The following is a 27,012-nucleotide window of genomic DNA, read 5'->3' as shown; positions in this document are numbered from 1 at the left end:
GATTAAGTCAAGTGCTGTAGAAAGAAAGGCTCTTGGAGGCCTGGAAGCCGTGGTCCCAGCCAGCAGGCTTACTGGTGCCCCTCAAAGGTAACCTCTACCCTCAGCGGTCCAAGGGCATGCGGGGAGTGCCCACACACCCCTGGCCTGTAAGGCAGGAAGCCAGCCCCAACCTCAGCTCCAAACAGGCCCACAAGCCCCTCACCACTGCAGCTGCCAAACAGCAATTAGGTCAAAGGCAGGGTGGTGGGGTATTCTAGGGCAGAACACGTGTCTCTCTGGAGTCTACTTCCTGAATTCCCGTGTGCCGTTGGGTGGGGTCGGAGGGGAGGCACAGACACCCAGGTCCCGGCCTCAGGTGCAGCACAGCTGATGAGGACATCAGGAAGCAAGGGGCCTAGGTTCCAACCCTGCTGGCTGTGTGCCTGTCATTTGCATAAAGGCCACGTCAGCTTAGGGCTGGGGATTTTACTTTTCCCAAAATGAGAGGGTCTATTTCAGTAAATGTTAGCAAAGCTCACTGGTATGAATACATACCTAGCTTTAACTTCCCTTTAGTTGACATTTATTACTATGTAAGAGGCAGGGAGGCAGGTACCTGGCACACATAACCTCATTTCATTCTCTCAACAACTCCATGAAGGTAGGATCATCCAGATGAGGAAAGCAAGAGTCAGAAAGGCTGAGAGCCCTGAGCCATGGTCCCACTGCTAGCACATGGCAGAGCTGGGATTTGAACTAGGGTCTGTCTTAACCACCACACGAGATTGGCAGGAAGACACGCCAGTCAGCTGTCAGCCCCGACCCTTCACCAGCCACACCAAGCAATGCCCCTGATCTCTGAGACCACAGACAGAGGGAAAGGAAGGACACGGACTCCTACAGGTCACTCTTCTTTATTCCCCATTACCCCCCGATCTCACCGCATGGTCTACAGAGAATCTCAGCGCCTTGCCAATCACAGGCTTCTCTGACTCTGCATGGTGCCGGGGCAGCCCACCAAGGAGCTGAAGCGGCTCCCAGGCACCAGGGAGAATCAAGGTTTCTCTGTCATCCCTCAGTCCCCCTCCCAGAGCACAGGGACATACAGCAGCCTGCTGTGCCAATCCCAGGGAAAGGGGAGGAGGGTTCTGGAAAGCAGGCATCTCTTAGCTGGAAAGAAGTCGGGACCTGGGCCTTTGTTCTAATTGAACCTGAGGCAAGTCAGGCCCCCAGCCCAGGACAGACTCCTCCCCAGTAAACGCAGAAGTCTTCAGCGTATTTTGCCAACATCCACCTTCTTCATAGACTTGGCCTGAAAACACGCTGAGTGCAGAGGGACACACATGACAGAAATCCTGGGTTCAACTCTGCTGAGAGCCACCGTGCCGGAAGAGGATTTCTTCCACTTTGCCCACAATGGTGCCCACCTCGGCCATGGCCCCTAGACCTAGGGAGCAAGGTTCTGCTGTGGCCTGCAGACTGAGGCAGGGGCCCAGCCCCCACCCACCCTGCTCAATGCTTCCGAGTGCTCCACCCAAAGCCCAACGCCTGGAAGGCCAGGACCATGTCTGCAGGAGCCAGACCCATCAAATCCCTTCCGAGGCACCCCCAGGTCAGGTCCCAGGAACAGTCACAATAACCATTGTGTACTCGGGCTGCCTGCCGGGGACACCAGGCACTTGACATATACTATCTCGTTTAATCCTACCAAGTCTGAGAGGAATTAGACTTCCATTTCCCAGACGAGAAAACCGAGCCCAGAGAACAGTTTTGCCTGAGGTCACGACAGGCTGGGATGTGGACCCAGATCTGACCCCGGAGCTGAGCCCTGCTGTGACTCTGGGCTGTGGGGATGGCCTATGAGCCTGGCCAGATGCCCACCTTGGTCTCCACACACCAACTTCTTGGCCACACAAGGTATCTCAACATAGCCGAAGGCCTTGAGCTGGCCCACCTGCTGCGCTGTGATGGGATGCTCCCACATGACGGTGTTCATCGCTGGGCAGAAGAGCAGGGGCTTGCGGCAGTCCCAGGCTCGGATGACACAGGTCTGTGAAGAAGGGCCCAGTGGGGTGAGTGGGTGCCTGCCGCTCTGCCTGCCACCCCTCCCCAGTGCTCCCAAATCCTACCCACCGTCCTCTGGGTCACAGCCAGAGGGCTTGGGATGACTGGGTGCGACTTGTCCGTGTCCCCCCGTCTCGTGTCTCCTCAGCCTCTCCACCTCCCCACAGGGCCTGACACACAGGAGGTCCTCCCCCAACACGCGCAATGGCCCCGCCACCTCCACACAGACCCCCACTCCTGTGCAGAACACGCTCTCTGAGCCAAAGCACAAGGCTTCTCCACTGTGGGACACACCTCACAGACAGAAGCCAGCCAGGGGAGCAGTTACCCCCAAAGCAAAGGCCCAGACCACTCATCGGGTGGGGCCCATCCACCCCAACCCCGGCTCTACTTTGAAGCCGGCTAAAGCTTGGCATGAGAACACCTTCCACATGACAAAAACCCTCTCCTCTGCAGTATCCCACACACCTCACTGCAACCCTGTAAAGAAGGTGCTGTCCGTGTCACATGGGACAGCTGCACTCCCCAAGCTCCCACGGAGACGATGATCCAGGGCATGAAGCCCTGCACGCCGCCCCGTGGGGTCTTCCACCGTCCCACACAGCCTCACTACCTCCCGAGTTCCAGGCCATCCCACCAAGTCACACACCAGAGGAGCTGTGAAAGAGACCCACCCGCCCAGTGGGTTGTGAAATCACATAGACCTGGGTTCAAATCCCGACTGTGCTATCTACTCTTACTCTTACTTCAAGCCGGGAGAACTTGGAGGAGTAATTTAATGTTGGGAGTCTTAGCTTCCTCTTTGCAAAAGCCCCCCTCAGCGGATGGTTGTGAGGACAGAGGCTGGAAATGCTTACAGCTCTTCCCACGGGGCCTGGCATCAAGGTCAGGCTCCCAAAACAGGAGCTCCTGGTACCACTAGAGTAGCACAGGCTCCCCAGGCCAGGGGCCGCCCCGAGGTTCCCCGACTGCTCTGGCACCTCCTTCCCAGCTGTGGGCCCCTTGGGGAGACAGTGGTCAGCACACCCCATCCCTGAAGTGCAGCCCGTGTGGGAAGAGAGGGGGCAATCCAGAAAACAATGCCGGGAGCAGGCCCGAGCCGATGCCTGGCGCTCTCGGTGCCCCTGCCCTCTCCTGGGGACAGGAAGGAAGTGGGACGGCCCACGGCCTCAGGACCTGGCTGCTTGTGTAGTCCCAGACACCAGCGTCTGTTTCCCACCGAGTCCTCTCAATGTGGCAACCAGGCTGAGTGGACAGTTTCAGTCACACTTCCTCTTGGCCCCATGCCACCTGCTGCTTCTGTAAGGGTCACGAACATACCTAGAAGCGGCCCCCTGACAGTGTGTGGAGTGTGGTGGGCGCTGGCTTGGGGTTTCTAAGCGTCTTCGAAGCACAGCACACCAACAACCAGAAGACAAACCCAATACCTCCGTGTCCCATGCCTCTCTAGCTCTTCCCACCTCACCTCGCAGCTCAGCCCTTCGCAGACAAACCACAGCTCCTCTGAACCTTCTGGCAGCAGGAGGGATGAGAGGAGGCCTCAGTTCCCACGGTCACGTCTGTTTGGTCAGTGCTCTGTTCAGTACCTCAAGCTCTGCCCCTGGGAAGCTGCCTGGGCAGAGAGAAGGCCTAGATCCAGATCAGGAGACCAGCTCCCAGCTAGACTGGCGACCCAGGGAAGTCACTCCTCTTTCTGGTTCTGCTTGGCTATTTTTTTTTTTTTTAAGTAATCTCCACACCCAACATGGGGCTCAAACTCATGACTCCGAGATCAAGAGTTGCATGCTCTACCAACTGAGCCAGCCAGGCACCCCTCTGCTTGGCTATTTAGCACAAAGAAGGGGCGAGGGCCCAAGTGGGCCAGAGGGCAGATGGTGATGCACCTCACCCAGGCCAAGGGCCCAGAGATCTGGCGCATAGGTTCACACTTAGCACGCTGCTCCTCTGGCACCCCAAGTTTTAGACACTAGAAAGGGAGATCTGAAGGAAGGGGGCAGCAGGGCGACATTTTCAGGGATAAAAGGACAAAACATCTTTTAAGTGAGTACAGAGCCATAGGGCAAGGATGATGACAATTTAAACTTTATGAGAGGGATGCCTGGGTGGCTCAGTCGGTTAAGCATCTGCCTTCGGCTCAGGTCATGATCCTAGAATTCCGGGATCGAGCCCCATGTTGGGCTCCCATTCAGCGGAGAGTCTGCTTCTCCCTCTACCTCTGCACCTCTCCTCGCTCCTGCTCTCTCTTGCTCACTCTAAAATAAAATAAACTATGAGATTTGTAATTCCTTGAAATATCTGTGCCTTCAAGTGAAACCTTTTGAGGCAAATGGCCTCAGTTCAGCCAATTCAGGAGGAGGGAACCCTGAAGATTTCAGGGAGTGAGGGCAGCTTTGAAGGAAAAAGGGAAGCAGAGTTTTGCAGGGGAAGAAAGGAGCCAGCCCAGCCTGGGGCATACCTCCTAGAGGTCAGTGTGCTTCATCACATCAGCTGGTGCTGGCCAGCCAGTGGGAAGCCTGGAGATCTGCTGAGATGGTGCAGGTCACATACCACTCAGGCCTACAGGGGTGAAAGTGGCCTGGAGCCTCACCTGCTCCAACTGCCCGGTCAGCCACACACCAGCCTCACTGGGAAGCCTTCTGAATAACACCGCCCCCAGGCTCGCCCTTCTCTGTACTCCCCTACCCCTGCTCCTGGCTACATCATCTGTGTGCCGCTCTTCCGGTCACCCTGTGCTCTTATTCAATCACTAGCAGATTCTTCAAGAAGTGCCTTACGCACCCATCAATAAGCATGCAAGGAGACTAACCTCCTATCTGACCCACCAACATTTTGACCCAGCTTCATTATTTACTTCTTCGTCCTATTAAACTCTGAAAATCTCCTTGCTCTTTGCCAAAGTAGAGTGACTAACGACCTCATACATACAGTTAAGTATTTATTGAACACTTACTATATGCCCAGCACTGTCCACTGTCAAAGGACCAACTGCGGTCACTGAAGACTTTACCACACACCAGAGCATACTTCCTTCTCACCTGTGTGGGTAACCAACAACCCTCTCCTTCCAGACTATGAGTTCCCCATATCCTGTGTGTCTCTCAGCATGGGGCTCGGTTCATGTTAGGGAAACGTTCAATGCATGAGGGACGTGGGGTAATAATGGAGAAGGAGGGAGGACAGAGATGACACACCTAGCTCTTCCCAGGAGGATCATATAAACAAGGCCTTTTAGGACAACAGCTCCCTGGAGGTCCCTTAGGCCGAGGACGATCCCCACTTTGTGCATCTGGACTTCTGTTCCTCTCCTCCACCAGCCATCGGCTGGCACCTCTCACCGTCTCTCCTCCCTTCCCCTCTAAGCTTTCCCTAACACACAGGAAAACCGCATTTCTGCCTTGTGGCCAATGCTACAGGAGAGATAAGTGTGCACAAGAGATCCATGAGGAAGTAAACACTCTTATCAGATCGCCCATGTGGATATCCAGATCCTGGGGAGAAGGCAGGGCTAAGGGGGGCAGGCAGTGGGGCTGGGCAGGGAGACCAACAGAAGAGCACATTAAGGGCAGCCCATGAATGAGGGACAAAGGGAGAAGAGCTGAGCATCAGGGGGGCAGGTGAGAGGTGGACACCCTCAGAGAGCACACACAAGCTGAATCCATCCATCTGTCCACTGGCCGGAACACAGGTGACACCAGGTGGAGGGGAGGGGGTCCAGGGGGACAGTGTTCCAGGCAAATCAGCCCACCATAAAAAGAATTCCAAGGCAAGAACCCCATACAAAGGCAGTCTGCAGCTCAGCAAACCAGGAGTGAGGCCCAGGGAGGGAGGAGGGTAGAGTCACTCACAAGCAAGTTGTCACATATGCCACTGGCCACCTTCCCCAGGGTGTTGGCATCGAGAGGAGCCACCAACATGAGGTCGGCCCACCTCCGCAGGTCAATGTGGAGAACTGGGTCGGATCGGCACTTCCACATCTGGCAGAGGGAAGGAAATGGGGTCATTAAGCTGGCTACTCTCTGAGTGCGGAGGGAGGTATACGTAAGTCAGAAACCAAGGGAGACCACCTGAGCAAGCCCTGTCCAAGTCCACTACTGTTCCCTCTCACAGCTAAGCTGGTGAGCACCAGCTGTGGAGCCGACAGCCTGAGAGAAACCAGGCCTGAGGAAACAAACACCCCTTGTCTCTCCAAGCTATTCCCTTTATGGTTTGGTTTTCAAGAGAACTGACATCTGGCACGGAACTCCTGGCCTGTCTGCTTGAGGCGGATGCTTGGGTTGTCCAAGCCCGTGGAAGGGCTCTGGGGCGGCGAGAATGGAGGGGGTGGGGTGGAGAAGACAGGCCAGCCAGAAATGTTCTAGGCTGAGAATGTTTCGAAATGCCTGGCAGGGCACCCCTGTGAGGCCCACACTCGATGTCTGGTGAATCGGCCGGTGCTTGCCCCGCTGCGGGAGAGCAGACGCAGAGCCTAGCGGCCGTGGGAAGCGAGGCGCCCTCCACAGCCCTGACACTGGGAGCCACATGGACAAGGGTGGTGGGAACGGAGCTCCTCTGTGGTTTCATCAGCCCAGATAAGTGCAAGGACACTCAACCTGAGGCACGGGGCCAGGGCCGAGCTCTGCCTGGGGTGGGAGGAGACTTCAGGCCTCCCGCAGGCCAGAAGCTACAGATGTTCTCCTCATCGCCTCTGCCCAGAGGGTCTTGACCACTGACTTGAGCCTAGCCCGTCTGCTCTGGCCTCCAGGACCACAGGCAGCAGCGAGGACACTGCTGTCCTGCTGGTAGAAACACGATGGAACTCAGCCCTGGGGCCCCCGTGCACTGACCTCCCATTCATCAGCGTCGCTGTAGAGAGTGACAGGAATGTCCTGGGGGCTGTAGAAATGTTTGGCTCTCTCGGTTGTGACCACTGCTACTTCCAGCTGTCACCGAGAAAACAATGGAGGTGGAGAGGGAGAGGGAAAGGAAACTGTTACCAGAGCCACTGGCCTGGAGGCCACACGGGGCCAGGCCAGGCAAGTGCTTTCTTCACAGTCTGGCTGTGGAAAAGACTTCTCTCTCCTCGGCAGTGAGCCCCATGTTTGCATAGCTACTTCCGATGTCACCCAAAGGTCAGGCCCCACCAGATGTGGCCGTTTCACTTCCCTATCTGAGAGGTTGTTGAGGAATGAGTCACCAACTGCCCAGTGCATATAAAGCTGCAGGCTCCTGCCACTCGGGCTGAGAGGCAGAGGCAGACAGGAAGGAATGCAGGGTAAGAGGAGCCACCCCAAAGAGCTCTAATCCACACCGCAACCCTGCCCTCTGCAGGCCAAGGTACTGGGGAGCTGGGGCCTGGCACGCGGTGGCTGCATCCATGCCCCAGCGAGAAAACAAGGCAGAGTCCTTTCTCGTACTTCTAGGAACAAGGCCTCGTGGGCTCTGGTTGCAGACAGACTCCAGGGAAAAAAAAAAACCTGTGTACCCTACACTCGTGGGGCAAGAATGAAGTTTACCTTCACACTCCTCATTCACAAGTAATTCATAATGCAAACAAGGGTAAGGTTAGTTGTGTGGACAGCACTAGACCCAGTTGCCATCCTTCGTAAAATGACGTGTTAAACCAATACACTGGCAGAGTAAACGAGCTCCAAAGAAGTGGCTGGGAGGGGAAGGGTGTAGAAAATCACATCTCTAGGGGACATTTATCCAGGAGACAGAAGAGTCAAGGGTGACAAGGACAGAATCATCAACTGGCTAGAACAGGAATCCCGTGTGGCATGTAGGCCAGATCCAGCCTGCAGACATGCTACTTGGCCTGCATGAGGTTATAAACATTCTTGAGCCAATATATACAGATTGGGAGATTTCACATAGAAAATCCAATTTCTTGGCTTCTCTTGAAAAACTAAAAGCTCTGGCACTCTGGGGCCCACATTCCTACTTGATAATGGTGGTGTTGCGTCACAGCTGCCTCTTGGGATGGAGCGTGCCCATGCCAACTCACAGAAGCCCCATCCCTCCCTCCCTGCGGCAGCGACAGCATTCCGCACAGCACGTAAGAGCAAAGCTGGGACCAGGAAGCAGACATCTCAGAGAAGCAAAATTCGGTACTTCAGAAGGTCTGCTATTTCTAGCTCTACTGGAGAGCTCTCAGACATGTCCACTCTCCCTCACTCTCCCTTAGAATCTACCATCCCCAGAACTCGCACAAGACCTCAGTGACCTTTTTAAAGGTCATTTAAACCAAACTCCCACTGAGCACTGGTGCTCCCTCCAGGGCAGCTCTGAACAAGATGGCGGAGGAACAGGGCCGCCTTCTCTCCACGGCACCGAGGCCTGGAGCCCACCCGGGACCAGCACAGGCACGGAGAGAGCAGAGGGAGGCAGGACAGTGCCAAGACTCTCAAGATACAAGACAGTGGCAAGGTAAGACAGGGGAACGGTAAGTTAGAGCTAACCAGAAGAATAGGTCACTTTCAAACCAGCAGAAAACTCAAGCTACACAATAAAGGATCGGAAAGGGAAAAAAAGCAGAGAGGACACATGACAAGTAAAAAGCATTGAGTAAGACAGCAGAAATTAAGTCCGAACATAATAGTAATTAGAGTAATAGATAATGAGCTAAATTCCCTGATCAAAATTCAGACTCTCATACTGGATTTTTAAAGCCCTTTATCACATCAAAATGTGTCTGAAAAGACACTTTTTTTTTTTTTTCAAGATTTTTTATTTATTTGACAGAGAGAAAGACAGCCAGAGAGGGAACACAAGCAGGGGGAGTGGGAGAGGGAGAAGCAGACTCCCCGCTGAGCGGGGAGCCCGATGCGGGGCTCGATCCCAGGACCCTGGGACCATGACCTGAGCCGAAGGCAGACGCTTAAGGACTGAGCCACCCAGGCGCCCCTGAAAAGACACTTTTAAAACAAAAGGATATATCGGGGCACCTGGCTGGTCAATTGGTGGAGCCTGTGACTCTTGATCTTGGGGGTTGTGAGTTCAAGCCCCAAGATGGGTGTAAAGATTACTTAAAAATAAAACATTAATGGGCGCCTGGGTGGCTCAGTTGGTTAAGCGACTGCCTTCGGCTCAGGTCATGGTCCTGGAGTCCCGGGATCGAGTCCCACATCGGGCTCCCTGCTCAGCAGGGAGTCTGCTTCTCCCTCTGACCCTCCTCCCTCTCATGCTGTCTGTCTCTCATTGTCTCTCTCGCAAATAAATAAAATCTTAAAAAAAAAAATAAATAAATAAAAAAATAAAACATTAACAAAAAAAAAGGTGGAGCGCCTGGGTGGCTGAGTCAGTTAAGCGTCTGCCTTTGGCTCAGGTCGTGATCTTGGGGTCCTGGGATCGAGCCCCACATCAGGCTCCCTGCTCAGTGGGTAGCCTGCTTCTCCCTCTGCCTCTGCCCCTCCCCCCGCTCACACTCTAATAAATAAATAAACCTTTTTTAAAAAGAAAAAAAAAAGGATATATAAATGTTAAAAGAATAAACTTTCAGTTAAATAAGGTACATTCAAACTCTGCTGCCCCCCAAAATAATCCCAGGACCCTGGAATCATGACCTGAGCCAAAGGCAGACGCTTAACGACTGAGCCACCCAGGCGCCCCAAAAGGGATTTTTTTTTTAATGATACGAACCAAGAACGGAGAGAAGAGGACCAAAAAATCAAATAAAGTGAAAACAAAAACAAACCAACCAACCCCAGAAACCAGCAGGTAAGACATGTCCACACATTTCTGGAAAATGGAAGTAGAAGGAAGCATTAGCAGATTAGATAAGATGCTCATGTTTTTTTATGAACATTCAGGGAATAAAAAAGAACTCCTGGACATCAAAATTATAAACAGTGAAATAAAAAACTCAGAATAAGTGTAGAAGAAATCTTGCAGAAAAAAGAAGACAAAGATAAAAAAGATGGATAATGTTAGCAAAATAGATGAGAAAATCAGAAGATCAATTCAAGAGGTCCAAAATCTGCCTGAGTTGCAGAAAGCAGAAAAATGGAGGTGAGAAAAATCACGAAAGAAATGGAATGGAATCTCCCAGAACTGAAGAACTCAGAGACAGGAGGCATCTCTTCTGCCTGCCTGCTGTCGCTGGGTCAGGCTCAGGGCACCCGGAGCATCACGTCCCTGGCACCCACTGAGCGTCTGTCTGTGGAGCCTGAGCCCGCAGCCCCTCTTCCGGAAGCCACGTCCTCCTGCTGACACATCTGTGGTTTGCAGTCAGCAGGCTCAGGAGTCCTTCTCACCACGTTGCTGCTAAGCCGCAAACCCCAGCCTGTACCTGCACAGCAACTCTTCTGGTCCCAAACGCAGTCTGTCACACTTGCCTGGTAAGTTCTGTTTTCCAGAGGTGGCCCACAGAGTTCCTCAGATCTGAGTCCTGCTCTTAGCCAGCACCACCATCAGGAGCCCGCTACCCCCACCCCGAGACAAGAACCAAATCATGAACAGAACAAGGTCAAGAGCAGAGCTCTTCCCTAAGGTCCACGGGGTGGGGGTGGGAGGTGGGAAGGAATCAAGAAGAGTCCTTTCAAAGTGGGATCTTTCACTGTTTATAAACATGCTGACATCACTGTCAGGTGGTCCAGGGGGATGTCCTAAGACTCTATTAAAGGCCTCACCTCCATCCAGAAGTACTTTGAGGTCCAAAAAAATAAACTGAAATTGTTAGGCCTTGTTCCCAATGAGCCTGATCAAGCCCCAGTGACAACCACTTTCTGAGAGCTTTTCTAAGTGTTTGCAGACCTCGTCTATGGTAATTTGCCTTTTTGATAAACAGACATTAGTCATCTCTAGCCCCCAGGCCCTCTGCTGTTTCCCACCCATCCTGTAGGCAGCCAGACAGACAGAAATTTGCCCAGGAGATGAATCACCCAACTTGGGTTCAAGTCCCTTCTATCACCATTTGTCCTGCTTTTTCAAGCTCAAAAGATGGAAACAAAATGGGACACAAGAGTCTCTCTGGTTTCTTTCTGTTCCCTCCTAATATTATACCATTGGCCTCCAAGACCAGGCCCTGTTTCCCCGTTCCTCTCCCAAATATATGTAACAGCCCTGTTGGTCGTCCTGAGTTTCAGGGCAAGGTTCAGCTCACTCTGGTGGCCTCTGGGCCACGCTCTTACCTCCGTCTTTGGTTACATGTCCTCCTTTCCATTTAACTGTTTTCCAATCTCCTTCAACAGAGAGCTTCCCAGGTAGACATACTGGTTTCTGGATACTGCCTTCTTTTCCTCATGGGGACCACTGTCTTTCATCTCTAAGAGCTTCCCAGCCACCCTGAACAATGTGCCACGTAAGAATATCCCAGTTCAGGGGTGACTGGGTGGCTCAGTTGGTTAAGCGTCTGCCTTCGGCTTAGGTCATGACCTCAGGGTCCTGGGATTGAGCTCCGCTTGCTCAGCAGGGAGCCTGCTTCTCCCTCTCCCTCCTGCTCCCCCTGCTTGTGCTCTATCAAATAGATAAATAAAATCTTAAAAAAAAAAAAAAAAGAATATCCTAGTTCAGGGTAGGGGCAGAAAAAAATAAAAAAGAACACCCCAGTTCATCCTCTATTCTGAAACCTAGAAAGCTACTTCCTGAAGATCTAGTTCCCCTACTTTCCCTAACTCCCAAACTGCCTGTCAGTTCTCATAAGGACTGTGCCTAGGGCTAGTCAGAAACATTCCCAGTTTGGTAATGGCCCTGTTCTGGGGCTCCCTCCTCCCTCTCAGCTCTTGGCCTGAGCCTCCCCTGGCTCCTAGGGAGTTCGAACCAGGGATCCAGGTGAGCCTCCCACCCTGGGCCCCTGCTTGAACTCTTCCGTCTGAGCTCCTCCCCCAGTCTCGAAGTCCATCCTTCTCTGGCTATCCTCCCAGGTTATACAGTCATCGTTAGGGAGCTTCCTGGGGCCAATATCTTTACCTCAAGAGTAATGTGAAGAGTATGTGATGAGCCAATCCTTCCCGATGCCCGTCCCCTGACCCCACTGAAGCAGCTACCTCTCCTTGATCCTCATGCTGTCCAGCAGGCCCAAGCCCGTTTTTCTGGTTTTAGAGGGATGTCACTTGATCTAATTCATCAGCCCTATGGGCTTTGTTCTTTCATTTTCATTCACTCTGCCAAATGTCCTGGGAGCCAAGGACTAGGCCCTAGGTCTGCACACTTTAAAAAAAAAAAAAAAAAAGGAAACAAAAAAAAAGGACATGTTGTGTTACCTTCTGAGATACTAAATAACTCAGACTATTCACTCATTCACCCTGATCTTTCCCCTAGCAAATGTCAAAAAGCCCTGGCGGGGCAGAAAACTCTTAAGGACAGGAACCCACCTTGGCTTTCTTACACCCCTCGTGGGTCCTGGTAGAAGCAGAGCTAGGATTAAAACAATCTCCCACACACTGGAGAGTTCCTGAAAAGCAGCCAGAGCTTGGTCCCCTGGTGAGGCCCCTGCCAGGAGTTTTTATATCTAATATTTAAAACCTGAACTTCTCGGGGCACCTGGGTGGCTCAGTTGTTAAAAGTGTCTGCCTTCGACTCAGGTCATGATCCCAGAGTCCCGGGATCGAGCCCCACATTGGGCTCTTTGCTCCGCGGGAAGCCTCCTTCTCCCTCTCCCACTGTCCCTGCTTGTATTCCCTCTCTCACTGTGTGTCTCTCTGTCAAATAAATAAAATCTTAAAACAAAACAAAACCTGAACTTCTCTGTGTGATGTGACCAAGGCTTGGCCAGACCTTATTATATAAGCTGTCTGCATTTTGCCTGGCATTTAGAGAGGTTCCTTCCTGAAACCAGTTGGCAAGTCTAGTTTCCTTTTCTCTACTGAAGGTACATTAGCAATCCCATCTGAGGTTCCTGGAGAGTCAGGGAGGGGGAAATGGAAACAGATTTGGGAGTGATACCTCCACATCTACTTTTAGGCCTAGTCTGGCCCAGGCTGCCTCTGGGGCAGACTACCAAAGGGACTTGGGGAGAAGCACTTTCACAGCCATAGGATGAGATAAATCCCATGGCCTGCATTTCCCCCTCCCATCCTATCTCTGGCCTCTACTTACTATCACCAGGAGCCAATAGCACCCCCTGCCCAAGTTTGACGACCAAAAAGGTCCCCGAACATAGTCCAGTGTCCCCTGGGAGGCAAAGCTGCCCGGGGTGAGAACCAGTTCTCTACAGGACCACCCAACAGAGCTCTCCAGTGACAGAAACATGTCACACCTGTGCCGTTCAGCGCAGCAGCCCCTTGCCATAGGCAGGCTACTGAACCCTTGAGGTGTGGCTAGTGTGACCGAGGGACTCAAGTTTTGGTTTAATTTAATTTTAATAATTTAAATTTAAATGTGGCTAGTGGCTACTGTATTAGATAGCACAGCTCTGGCATATACAAGTAAAGGAGAGACCCAGCCAGAACCCCCAGCTGAGTGGCCCGAAAAGAGCAGGTGTTCCTAGCAGGGCAGGCGATGATAGCTTCACAGGAGGCTGCTGAGGAGTCTAAAGAGGAACACCTGCCATGCCTTACGCTGCCACAGAGCAAGGACCCCAGCGCTTTGGTGGCTCGCGCCTCTGGGCTGGCACACCCAGCAGAGGCCCGACACTAAGCTGACCAGTGTTGACACTGGTTGCGCCCAAAGCCTGGGAACCAGCCAATAAGCTGACACGAATCTGAGCGTGGGGGTGGTGGGTATACTCTAGGAAAAAGTACTCTTGGTGCCCAGGGCAGTCAGCACATAGGGTGGGGAGCTGTGGAGGAGGTGGCCTCATTAACAAACCCCTGAGGGTGTTCCGGTTGGCTGGGTGGCTGTCCCAACTCATAATGTTCCAGCTCATAATGATATCTTGACTTTTTTAAAAAAGATTTTATTTATTTGAGAAAGAGCAAAAGTGGGGGCAGGGGTAGACAAAGGGAAGGGGAGAGCAGACTCCCCGCTGAGCAGGGAGCCCCACATGGGGCTCGATCCCAGGACCCAGAGACCATGACCTTAGCCGAAGGCAGATGCTTAACCGACTGAGCCACCCAGGTGCCCGGTATCTTGACTTGTCAAACATTTACTGAGCCTACATATACATGGGGGCCGCAGCTGGTAAGATACGAGATCTGCCCTCAGCAAAGACTCAGTCTAACAAGTAGGTGCGGTATATATGACCTTGACCATGAAGCAAGGCAGACCAGGTAAGAGTCCACAATGTCCTGGGAATTCTCATCCTCACAGCCATGGTTAGCTTGAGCAGAGAATGCCTATGCTCAAGATCTGAGCTCCTCAAGTTCACTTGCTGACAGGAGTCAAGAAACCTGGCCCCAAGCACCAGTTCTGCCAGCTCACTGGCTGGGGGGTGGGGGGGGGGCAGGTCTTGGGCAAATCCCTCTTCCTCGCTGGTCCTGGTTTCCTCCTCTGAGCCATGAGCCATTTAAACCACATGGCCTTCAGGGGCCCATCCAGCTCACTACGCCATCCCAGCCCTCTTGCCCTTTCCCACCAGGCTCTCTGGGGAAAGCCATTCTCCATCAGCCTCCCAGTGGGCCTCCTGGGGGAGCTGGTGTTCTGGTCTCAACAGCCCTTCCTGCCATTCAAGCAGGACTGAGCTGCCAGTCCCTCTGTGCCCTTCCCCAGCTAGAGAAAATTCTCAAGAAAGGAACTCGAAAGGCAGACCACAGCGCTCACTCCCTGGAGGAACTGGCCAGGGCGGAAGGGGCCGGCCAAACCAGCAGAAACCTAAATAAATGCCTCAGAGCGGTACAGCTGGACAGACCAGTTTCCACAACGGGACCATAGGGCAGGCAGGTAGCGCCGCCCCCCCCGCCCCGCCCATCCGCCGAAAGAAAGGAAAACCTCAAACCAGGCCTCGTTTCTCCCGCTTCCTTTTCTCAGCGAGCATTAAAAAAAAAAAGCATAAAGTTGCAAAGAATGTTCCATCATTTTCCCACCAAGAGTCCCACTGACTTTAAAAATAAATATACACAGAGGTTAAAAAATGAAGATTGAACAGAATGATACAAAATGCAAGCCTCCCTTCCTGCCCCCATTTCTGCACAAAGGTGACTACCTCCAGAGGAAAATTTGCAGGCTCAGATATGTGAACATATAAAAGGAACCATACAATATACCAGCGGTCAGCAAACTTTTTCTCTAAAGGGCCTGATACTATTTTCAGTTTTGTCACAACTACTCAGCTCTGTAGTAGCGAGACTGCAGTCATGGGCAATACTTAGATGATCGTGTGGCTGTGTTCCAATAAAATGTTATGGACACAGAAACTTGAATTTTCACGTAATTTTATGTGTCTCAAAATATTGTTTTTAATTTTGCAACCACTTAAAAATGTAATAACCATTTTTAGCTCACAGACCATACAAAAAGAGGTAACGAGACCAGATGTGGCCTGCGGGCCCGTCTGCCAACTCCTGCAGCAGGCTCACTTCATCTACATCTTGAGGACTGTCCCACATCGACACGGAGATCCAGCCACTCTTCTGAACCGCTGCCTTTATCCATCTCGAGGCTGGACCCAAACTGCACCAGAGCGCTCTTTATCCTTGGATGTTTTGTTTCCAGTTTTGGTTTTGTTTTGAAATGATAAACAATGCTTTAATGAACTTCCTTGTACATACAGTGAATCTCTATACCCTACAGGATTCAATCCTACAGGTGAATAAGGGCTATGAACACTTTCTCTCTCCAGACATTGCCAAATGGTCCTCCAGAGAGGCAGAATTTACTTCATATTGCATGAGAGTGGGACCATCTTTCCCCCATCCTTGACAGTAGTCAATGTCCTGACAGGCATTCTAGAAACTTAACCTTTGGGGTGCCTGGGTGGCTCAGTCTGTTAAGCATCTACCTTCGGCTCAGGTCATGATCCCAGGATCCTGGGATCAAGGCCCACATCAGGCTCCCTGCTCAGCGGGGCCTCTGTTTCTCCCTCTCCCTCTGGTCCTCCCTCCCCCAGCTTGTGCTCACTCCTCTCTCGCTCACTCTCTCTCAAATAAATAAAATCTTTTTAAAAAGACAGAAAATGGGGTGCCTGGGTGGCTCAGTCGTTAGGCGTCTGCCCTCGCCTCGGGTCATGATCCCAGGGTTCTGGGATCGAGCCCCGCATCGGGCTCCCTGCTCTTCTCCCTCTCCCACTTCCCCTGCTTGTGTTCCCTCTTTGGCTGTCTCTCTCTGTCAAATAAATAAATAAAATCTGAAAGAAAAGAAAAGAATGGAAACTTAACCTTGTCCTGCCAGCTCTCCAAATGGGAGACTTTCTCCACCTTTCGAAATGCCCCTCTGGCTGCAGCCCTGCTGACGCCTGCCCGGGCAAAAGCTAGAGAGCCGTCTGTCTCCTCCATCCAAGTGAGGGGGTGCTCAGACAGAACTTCCACCCAATTACATGACAATTGTGGAACTGCAAACACCCTGAAGCTCCCGCATCCCAGGACCTTCCCCCAGGCTGCCTTTGGGTCCTATTCCTTTATGCCCTTATCTCTAGAATCTTTGACCACTAGTGCCAGAAGAGGCCTTGAAGACAGATCATTCTAGTACCTGCTGCCCCCCCTCTTCATCGCAGGGCTAAGAAGACCGAGGCCATAAAGAAGACCTGAGCTGCCCAGAATCCCAGCATGAGAAATCCTCTAGGCTTGGCTGCCTCTCTTGAGGTACAGCCGGCCCCCACTAACCAACTCCCCCCCACCACAGAAAGTATCCCAGGATTCTTGGCAGTGGCACTCTGCCTGACTGCTGGTGTGTGAGTCATGAGGCCAAATCCACCCCTCTCCTGCACCCCTCCACAGTCTCCCTGGTCTGGCTCTAGCCAGTGGCTCTCCTGGGATGCCTGGACACACCTGTGAGTCAGGAATAGAGGCCTACCTTGGGACATAGCGAGTTTGGTTCCAGAACACTGCAATAAAGCAAATATCACAATAAAACTAGCCAAGTAAGTTTTTTGGTTTCCCAGCACATATAAAAGTCACGTTTACGCCATACTGTAGTCTCTTAGGTGTGCAATAGTATTATGTCTAAAAAAAGCAACCCGCGTACCTGGAGGAGTGCAAACAACACTGACCCCATACTGGACTCTCCATCTTGTTCGTGCCCGAGCAATGACCTCCCTCCAGACTGCATGTGGCCTTGTGGTGGTTAATGTCCGCCCTGACCAGAATGTGAGAAGGGTTGTTCTGACCTTCCCTGAGGTGGTACACAGACAGCACCACGTTAGAGAACGACTCGTTGACCTCATCACAATGCCTCAGTCTATAAAAGCTGTAGACTGAGGTGCGGACTCGGCAGAGCATAGCTGCGCAGCGCCTCGACCCTCACCCACCCAACCTGCCTGCCCTCCCACTCATCGGCAAGTCCCCTGCATAAGTCTCTGTAATGGAATGGACTGGCTCATTTCTCAGTCTCAAAGTGCCTTCTCAGGCTGGAGGATACCTTACTCTCCCTCCCCCCACTTCTAACAATACCTCAATTAAAAGTGGTTTATTGTGGGGCACCTGGGTGGTGCAGTCAGTTGAGCATCCAACTCTTGGTCGTGATCTCAGGGTTGTGAGATCCAGCCCCGTGGTCTTGAGACTCTCTCCCTCTGCCCCTCCCCCCCTCTAAAATAAATAAAAATAAATCTTTAATAAATAAAGTAGTTTATTGCTAAAAAAAAAAAAAGGCTAACCATCATCTGAACCTTCAGCAAGTTGTAATTGCTGATCATAGGTCACCATAACAAATACAATAATCAAAAAGTTTGAAATATTATGAGAATTACCAAAAGGTGACACAAAGTGAGCAAAGGCTGTTGGAAAAATGGCACCGATAGACTTGCTCAATGCAGGGTTGGCACAAATCTTCAATTTGTAAGAAAACTCAGTATCTGCAAAGCACAATAAAATGAGGTACACCTGCAGTTATGAGCCAGATCTGTAGAATCACCCAGCTCCCTGCAGCCCACGCTTCAGCTGCTTGTCTGCTGGCCAAAATCTAGAAATGCCTCGGGAGCTCAGGAAAGCCCTGAGCATGCGAATCCATGATGTAGGCAAGCAGCTGAGAAGGACCGTTCCAAGGGACAGACTGCTCCTGGGGGTGACCCAGAAAGAGGGCAATGGGGAGATCAGTACCATCAGGGAGTGTGGGGAGGCCACGGCATCAGGCCAAGCAAGGGTCCCCCTCTGGTTGTCTCACAAGGACTCCACCAAGGAAACCCAGGCTCCTCGGAGAGCCGTTCTACCTGCGGGATGAGCTGGCCAAGAAATGAGAGGGCAGCGGGCCCCTCCATGGGAGCAGCTGGACTGTGGATCCCACAGCTCTTCCCACATGGGCTATCTCGCCAACCCCAACAACCCCACCGCGTGGCTGGCCCAAAGGACATGACAAGGGGAGAGGAGAGGGTGAAGGACAGGAAACAAACATTGTTAAGCAGCTAAGCACAGCTCCTGGCACAGGACGACAAACTTTCATTGGTGTCCCCTCCCCAAGCCTTGACAAGAGCCTGAGGGGATGGGTGGTTGTAATCCCCTTTATTTTAAATGAGAAAGGCAGGCTCCAAGTCCTCCCTCCTAGGTCAGTGCCCTTCTGGCTGCCTAACTTTCAGCTGGGCTCCAGCCAACAAGAGAGAGCCAAGTTCCTGTTCCAGACAAGGCCTGTCCCTGTCAGAGGGCCAGGGCCTGGGGTGGGCTGGAGAGCCTCCCTACTTCACGCAACCCTTTCCTCACACCCCTGTAAATGCTGGCTGCACGGGTCGGCAGGAAGCGGGGGAGTTGCCATTTCCCCCAGCTCTGAGGCTGCCCATCTGTTTCCTGGGATAGGACGCCCTGCCCCCCCTCCCCCAGTCCGGAAATCCACTTGCTCTGGGGCTATGGGAAAAGGGAACTGCATGGCTCCCTGCCTCCCAAGGGGATAGAGGCTGTCACTGCTGCAACAACCCCTTCCAGGCCTCCAGGCCTCCAGGCTTCCCGCCCTCACAGGTCTAGCGAGCCAGCTCCTACCAACGGTTCTGGGCCTATGGGGGAGAGGGGGCAGGCCACAGGTGGGGCAGGCCACAGGTGGTACTGCCCAGCAGCACCAGTGCCCAGCAGCCACGAGACTCACCTCCCTTCCCCCTTCTAGCCTGGCTGGCATCTCTGGCTGCCTGCTTCACTGCTTGTCCCAGCACGAGGGGTCAGGTGAGGGGGTGACTTTCCGGGTAGAAAGTTTGTGGAAAGTAAGGGGAAAAAAAAGATTTCTCACCCCTGCCTTCAGTCCTGACATAGTCATCTGCAAGTGAGCACTGCCCCCTGCTGGACACACTGGGTACATGCACCTGTGCCACTGCGAAAGGTACCGCGTAGATACAGGGAAAAAGCACAGCCTGGGGCCCAGCGGCGCACCCAACAAAAGTAATGTGCAACATGAGCAATGTCAAAGACAACCTAAGATTCCCCACACCTTGGTCAAGATTCTCTCCCAGACCAAACTCTCCTCTGGCTCCTCTGCACCACTTTTTTGACTAAGCCTATCCTGGGGCCTAGTCCTTAAGTTCCTGTTAAGTGGGTTTAGCCAGAATCCCCCACTCTCGATATCCGATCAGCCTGGATATCTCATCAGGCTCCTCATCCCTCAACAACCCCCATGTGATGATTGATCACCTTGGCCTGCCTGCACTAAGAATCCTGTCAGGACAGTTTAGCCAGAAACCCCTAAGTCCTGGTATTTCCTCTTAGTAATTTTCCATCCACCGCCCTCCACCTGCTCCTTGCCTATAAACCCCCACTTTTCCCTGTTGTATTTGGAATCAAGCCCAGTTCTCTGCTGAGGTCTCTTTTCCCTTATTGTGGTAGTTTTACTTAAAAAAACATGTTTTTACCACTTTACTGCCCATCTCAGGTTTTTCTTTAATACATCAAATGAGGGCACCTGGGTGGCTCAGTCAGTTAAGCTTCTGCTTTCGGCTCAGGTCATGATCTCAGGGTCCTGGGATCAAGTCCCACATCAGGCTCTCTGCTCCGTGGGGAGCCTGCTTCTCCCTCTGTGCGCTCTCTCTCTCTCTGAAATAAATAAATAAAATCTTTAAAAAATAATAATACATCAAATGAGTTTTATTTTGTTTTTTTTTTTTTAGGTATTTTATTTAAGTAAATTCTATGCCCAATGTGGGGCTCGAACTCACAACCTGGAGATCAAGAGTCGCATGCTCTACCAACTGAGCCAGCCAGGTGCCCCTCATCAAATGAGTTTTAAAAGGAAGGGAGCAATGCCACATGGGCTGAAGCAGGCCAGGAAGGCTTTCTTGTAAAGTGTTTGTGCAGAATTTAGAGAGGCAGAGGAATAGGAGGGCAGCACAGCCTGGCAGGGGCCAGGCCAAAGCAAAGGCCATTAGGGTGGAGTGTAGGCAGTGGGAGTTCAACAGACCTTAGAGACCAGACAAGGAAATGAGGTCAGTACCTGCTGGATTTCACATTGTTTAAAGCCTTGAACTTTTCCCGAAGAAGAATCTGCCCCAGGACCCTACTATATAAAAATATATATAAATATATAAAATTGATCAAAATGGGGGTACATTTTGATGTATACACTGTGGAGGCCCCTGGGCATCTCTGAACACCTGAAGGAGCAGTTTGAAACCAGAGCCGCAGGCAATGGGGTACCCCTGACGTTCCAGTGCATCTGGACAGACAGGACAGCCACGGTGTCTAACAAGGGGGGAAAACAGCCGCAGTGTTCAAGATGAAATGGGGGTGGGGTGCCCAAGGCAGCAAGGGGACACCGCAACTGTGCTGCATTTCTCCGGCCAGCCCTCCTCCCACACCAGCACCTCAGGGAACCAGGATCAGTATATGGGAACCCAAACCCTCTATTCAGCAAAGCGTTCCTTTCCCAGTCTCCCCTCACACTGTCCACACCCTCTCATCTAGTTCCCGGTTATACTGAACTGTCTCCTGCCTCCCCTACACACTAATGCACACAGAGGGCTTCCACAAACACCACCATTAACAAAAAACCCCATGCACTGCATAAAAATGGGCCGGCCCCAGAAGCAGCAGCTCTCCACCATCAGACTGCTACGCTGTCTAATAAGCATACTCACACCAGGAATGTCCAAAAGCCTAGACACCAGAAGAGGCAACTTCAGGGCTGCAACACTCCCAGTGACACCCACGAGAACATGGAACTGTCTCTTCACCAAGGGTGCAGCAGCCGGACTTGAGGCACTGGATTCCATGTGGGGTCTAATGGCTTCGAATCCCGGGAGCCTGCCAGGACGGCCTCCACAAAGCTCTGTCAGGACTTAAAATCAAAAAGCAGAATAAGGGGCACCCACTTCATTCATATGTTCGACCAGACTGTCTTGAGTACCCTGGGCCAGATACTCAGGTTACTGAGGGGTGAGCAGTCCCAGCGGCTGGGGGCACACAATTTGATGAGAAGGTCAGGTACCATGTAATATGGCCCAGTGCTGTGAGGAAGGTGTGCACTGGGGGCTTTGGCTGCCCAGGAGTAACTGTCTGAGGAAGTCAGAGACCCAAACAAGGACATTCAGCTTGAGTCCTGAAGGACCAGTACGCTTCCCAGAGAAAGAAGGAAATAACCATGCAAGAAGGAATAATCCCACAAAGGTGAAGAGGCCTAAGGAGGGTGGCAGGTTTGGGGAACAAGGAGCAGCTTAGGAGTGAGGCTAAAGGGTGGTGGGAGGTAGGGGGTGGCAGGAGGTAAGGTTGCAATCAGGTCAAGGGCAGTGTCAAGAGCAGTGAGGGCCAAGGTGAGTTTTCATTTTAGAAAGATAGTCCTGGTGCCAAATGTGGACAGGACCCTGGAGGTGGAGATGGGAGGAGGCTGGACTGACTGAAGGGAGTAGCAGGATGGCACGGGTTCAGGGACGCCTGAGAGGTGGTAAACCCTAGGCAACAGGAGGACTTGGGTGATCCAGGGAGTGGAGACATTTGCCTCTCTGTCACTGTCCCTTTAGATCAAACCAGACACCACTCTGCAAATCTAAGCCCAGGAAGAAACAAGCATTAAAGGGGATGTTGGGCACCCCCATGGGACCAGATGCTTGGTTTCTTCCTCTGGCCCTCAGATGTCGCTAGGAGTGAGTGCCCAAGATAATATAGCTGACGGACACACCAAAACCTACACTCTGCAAGCTGGGTCAGCAAAACGTACCCACTCCATCAGCAACAATCACTGAGAGCCAATGACATCTAGCACTGGGCAAAGGAATTGTGCAAGACATGCCGCTGTCTTTGGGGAATCTGTAGATGAGTTGAGAAGACAAGAGTCACACCTGAAATCATTTGAGATGGGCCCTTCTCTGGGATGCACCTGTCTGGTAATAAGTGATTCCACTGTTCCTGTTTCCTTGCCTCTCCCTCTCCACCTCCCCACCACCACCACTGCCACCAGCAAGCTCCCTTGAATGTGGGACCAGGTCTGATCACCAAGAGCCAGGCACCTGGTGGGCCCTGAACCTCTGCTGGAGGAATAATAAACTGTACCTTCTGAAGCAGAGTGAGGTGTGGGGCACAGGACACTGGCACAGAAGCCTGGCTGGTGCATCAGGAGCCCTGGGCCCTGTCCATGGTTGTTTTCCTGAGCTCGTGTGTGACCCTGGCCCAGGGTACTTCTCTCCCTGGACCTGTCTCTTCATCTGAAAAATACAGAGGTAGGACCAGGTGATCTTTGAAGCTCCTTCCAGTAGAAACTTCTGAGTCAATGTATGAAAGACACCAGTAAGAGCTCTCTGTACAAGAGTCCTGGAAGAGGCGCCTGGGTGGCTCAGTTGGTTAAGCGACTGCCTTCGGCTCAGGTCATGATCCTGGGGTCCCGGGATCGAGTCCCGCATCGGACTCCCTGCTCGGCAGGGAGTCTGCTTCTCCCTCTGACCCTCCCCCCTCTCATGTGCTCTCTCTCTCAAATAAATAAATAAAATCTTTAAAAAAAACAAAAACAAAAAACAAGAGTCCTGGAAGATGCACTCAAAATGGGCAGAATCAGCAGTGGGAGGGGAAACCAAGGCAAACCCCAAGGAGGAAGTTATCTGTGAATCACCCAGTGGCTAAATCTGTGGCTGCACACCCACAGGGGCTTCCTCTTCACTCCAGAGGCTCCTTGGTTTCCGAGGGCCTCTTTGCCCAGTATTTGCCTTCAAGACTCAGGCACACACCCACATGAGCTGAGGATCCTATTTGGATCTATTATCCCACTCCTACCTGGAAAGATCCTAGATGCCCAGACCCAGGAATTAATAAGCAGGAGTTAAGCACAGACCAGTTCCCTAGAGCAAGACTCCCCCAAAGTTCCGTTTGCCAGCTCCGTTTCAGTCTCTGCTCTACATCAGGGCCTCAGCCGGGGCCATGCTTGCCCAGGGCAGAAATGAGTCTACTCCAGGGCTTGGGGAGCCCTGTTAGCAACTGGCAGGATCTAGAGGGCCTATCAGCCAGCACCTTCCCAGATCAGCATGCTGATTAGCACCCTCAGTAGGTGAGGGAGGCATATTCTTGATTCTCCAGGGAAACCTACCTGCCAGAGCTCAAACCCTGACCCTGTCCCACCCCAGCTAACTGGTGCCAGGACAGGGAGATTCCTGCCAAATCAGAGGCTGAACTTCATCTCTGCAGCCCCTAAATCTCCTCTACATTCAAGCTGATATCATTCCTAAGGAACTGGTTACTGAAAGCAATCAGTTAAACTGAGGGCACGGGGCGCCTGGGTGGCTCAGCTAAGCGGCCAACTCTTGATTTCAGCTCAGGGCATGATCTCAGGGTCCTGGGATCGAACCCCGAGTCAGGCTCCACACTCAGCAGGGAGTCTGCTTGAGGATTCTCTCTCATCCTCTCCCTCTGCTCCTACCCCTGTTCATGCACTCTATTAAATAAATCAATCTTAAAAAAAAAAAAAAAAACCAACCTAGGGCATGAAGCCATGTTGGGGATTTCAATTACTTCCCCACAGTAGGTGATACAGCCCAAGATTTACAACTTAGCCTGCTGAGCAAGACTTGCTAAGGACCAAAGCCTACCTACCTTTAGAGAAAAGTGAGTGTGGGCTGGGTGTTGAGGGTGGGGGACATAGGTAGTTGAGTAACAGAAAGTGGTTAATTTAACAAACATTTGAAAGTAAGGTCAAATTGGGTCAACCTAACAGTCTTGTGAAGTGTGATAGCTGGCAGTTCTTCATGTTTACGTTCAAAAAAGATCAAATCCCAAACCAGTAAGTCTGTTACTCTAGCCCATTCCTGTTAGAACCACCTACTTGCACAGCCAAGGTGCTGTAGATAGTGCCTGATTTTTCTGGGCTTTGCTGGACTCATAGGAACTCTTGAGCAGCAGAAAGAGTTAGCATGCAGAGAGGTTATAAGGGCTGAAGGCTATGATTACTGAGCCTCAAGCTCCCAGGACACCAGTCATGCAGGTAAGTCACAGCCAGAAAAATGGCAGGTTCTCTACCCCTTATAAAGACAGGACCAGACAGTGGCGCCTGGGTGGCTCAGTAGGTTAAGTGTGGGACTCTTGGTTTTGGCTCAGGTCATGATCTCAGGGCCGTGAGATCAAGCCCCACGTCAAGTCCTGCATCATGCTACACGCTGAGCATAAACTGCTTAAGATTCTCTCCCTCTGTCCCTCCCCTGCCTGCTCATGCGCGCGCTCTCTCAAAAAAAAAAAAAAAGAAAAAAAAAAGGCAGAGCCAGAGCTTGCTTGTGGCAAGCTTGCGATGTGTAAACCGCCTCTGATGAGTTTAATTAGGGCAGAGTTAAGGTTTCAGGAATACCTGCCAGTCACAATAGGGGCATGTGTGGAGCCACACAGAACCAGGGCTAAAAAAGGGCCAGACAGTACAAACGCTGCCCAACACAGGAACAGTGAGGGGCTGGGGCCTAGGACAAAGCAGAACCAAACATGGGGGGTTGGGGGAACAGGGATCCAGGATCCATTAAGAGCTTATAATCTTTAGCCTAACGTTAAAGCCCCTCACTCCTGGCCCCAAGCTTTTGCTCTGGCCCTATCTCCCACCAGTCAACACACTCTATTCTGCCCTCCTAATAATGAGCAACTTCTAGCTCCCCAAAATGTCACCTTGCCCCCAAATCCAAAGACATTAAAAGGCCAACAGGGTACTTTAAATCCCTGTCCCCAAGGTAAGGCAAGGAACTCAGGAGAGAGCTCAAGGCCTTAGCATTCTGCTAAAACTGCTCTTCTCTCACTAGAGGCAGGCATGCTTGACTCTGCAGCTTCTGCGATCCAATTTAGGCACTCCTCCTCAAGCCCACATGTTGGGGATATATACATATATTATACATATTCTATACATATTTGTATTATATATATTGTATATAATATATATTATGTATTTATATATATTGTATAAAATATTAACTAAGTATCATATTCACACACACACACATGCACACACACTGGCTACTAGCAAGGTAGTTACAGCCACTGCGAGAGACGTGGGGAAAACACCCTACTCCCAAAACATTCACCAATTCTCCAACTATAGCAATCTCTCCTGCTTATCGCCTGGTACAGGCCTCTAAAGGACAGGAGAAAGTTTTTCTCTGGTAAAATTTAGCCTCATTCTAATTTTTAAAAACCATCAGCACTTTTAGGCGGATCTAGAGGATATAATTCCAACATACCAAGGCTTTCCTTTTTCTATTTTACCGATTTTTAAAATAAGGGGAACTGATGGGGCCACCTTTTAAACTAGTTTAAAAAGCACTGAACAATCGCAGTGCAGCACAAAGCAGGGGTGGGAACACACAGATACAAATCCCCCACTCCAGACTCGAGCCAGGAAGAGGTCCCAAAGGCGCCGGCAGACAGGTAAGTACAGTCCCAAAGGCGCGACAGTCCCCACACAGACACGGCCGCCAACCCACAGTGGCGAGCTGAGCTTCACGGGCACAGATAGGAAACTGAGGTCACACACCCCCGCGGACCCACAACCTTCACACACATACACACGCGCGCGCGGGTCAAAGTGAGGTCACGCATAAACAGTCGCGGACCGACAGTCGGCGTAGCTCCCAGGTCCTCCCTACCGCCGGGCCGAGAGGACACAGCCTCCAAGGACCCCTAGCCTCCTCACCCACGCCTGGCGCGTCTCGGGCAGCCCCAAATATCGCGATATCTCAGCCGCCCCTTCCTGTTTCCGCCTAGCACGTAGTCTCACGAGGGCGCCCGGCTGCCTACATGTCGCGCAGCCTTCTGGGAGCTGTAGTCCATGTATCTGCCTCCTGGTAGTTGTAGTCCACTCGGGAGAATCCTGCCGCGAACAACCCGGTTGCCGTTCTTAGTGCTGGTGCCCTCTTCTGGGTCTAGCCTAATTGTCTCACCTCCTCACCCCACACCCTCATCCCACATGTACACACTGCCCATCATTGGGACACTTTATACTGAACATTTGCCGAGCCTCTCCTATGTTTTAAATGCACAGGATACGGAGCTAAATCAGACTCCTCCCTGCTCTTCAGACTGGCAGGGGGACAGGAAATTACAGAATAAGATCCTCCATGAGGAAGCAGAGGGACCAAACAACGAGAGGCAGGGAAGCCCTCTCAGAGGAGTCACTCAAGCTGAATCTTGAAGGATGACCAGAAGCTTAGATAAAGTGTCAGCACAGCAATACAAATGGAGGGCACAGCATTGGCAAAAGGAAAGCAGCAGGAGAAAACATATTGGGTACACTTTGCTGCCTTCTTCATTCTCTAGCATCGAGACCCCAACAAGCCCTGTGTTTGTTGAGGCTGCTGAATCTGCTGCCAGTCTCCATCAGTGAGAGCTGAGGTGGGGGCCCTCTGTGTTCTACCCTTGCCCTTGCCTGCAGCGACCATCTGGACCAAACCACCCCTCACCCATTAATCCAGCCTTCTAATTCCTCCTCAGGCAACTCAGAACTCCTTCTAACAGTCAGGAGGCCTTTGTGGCAGGAGGCCGACTCAAGGCTGCCTCAGAAGGAATCACACAGAGGTGTGTAACTTCTGGCCCCAGGGAATGACAGGCCACAGACCCACTTGACCCACCCTACCTCCAAGCCCCACAGCCCACAGTGAGGCTCCACACAGGC

At 51.9% G+C, this 27,012-nt stretch overlaps 1 protein-coding gene across 5 annotated transcripts; it reads right to left on the bottom strand.

The window, feature by feature from the left end:
* Positions 1–26,956, bottom strand: PPCDC (phosphopantothenoylcysteine decarboxylase). Of its 5 annotated transcripts, none has more exons than XM_032417177.1 (7): positions 25,907–26,956; positions 22,440–22,591; positions 21,032–21,231; positions 6,867–6,962; positions 5,889–6,017; positions 1,861–2,029; positions 4–1,426 (listed from the first exon to the last, which is right to left on the bottom strand). In XM_032417177.1, exons 2-7 carry the CDS (start codon positions 22,498–22,500, stop codon positions 1,341–1,343), a joined length of 741 nt encoding a protein of 246 aa, XP_032273068.1. In that variant the 5' UTR covers positions 22,501–22,591; positions 25,907–26,956; the 3' UTR covers positions 4–1,340. The 5 variants fall into 5 exon arrangements, with proteins under 5 accessions (XP_032273071.1, XP_032273070.1, XP_032273068.1 ...); XM_032417176.1 differs by having other exon boundaries at positions 25,955–26,956; XM_032417178.1 differs by having other exon boundaries at positions 26,035–26,956.
* Positions 26,957–27,012: the final 56 nt, after the last annotated feature.

The sequence above is a fragment of the Phoca vitulina genome, unplaced genomic scaffold (assembly GCF_004348235.1).
Source record: "Phoca vitulina isolate PV1807 unplaced genomic scaffold, GSC_HSeal_1.0 scaffold20, whole genome shotgun sequence".
In the NCBI taxonomy this organism is placed as follows: domain Eukaryota; kingdom Metazoa; phylum Chordata; class Mammalia; order Carnivora; family Phocidae; genus Phoca; species Phoca vitulina.
This window is presented reverse-complemented; position numbering and strand designations above follow the sequence as displayed.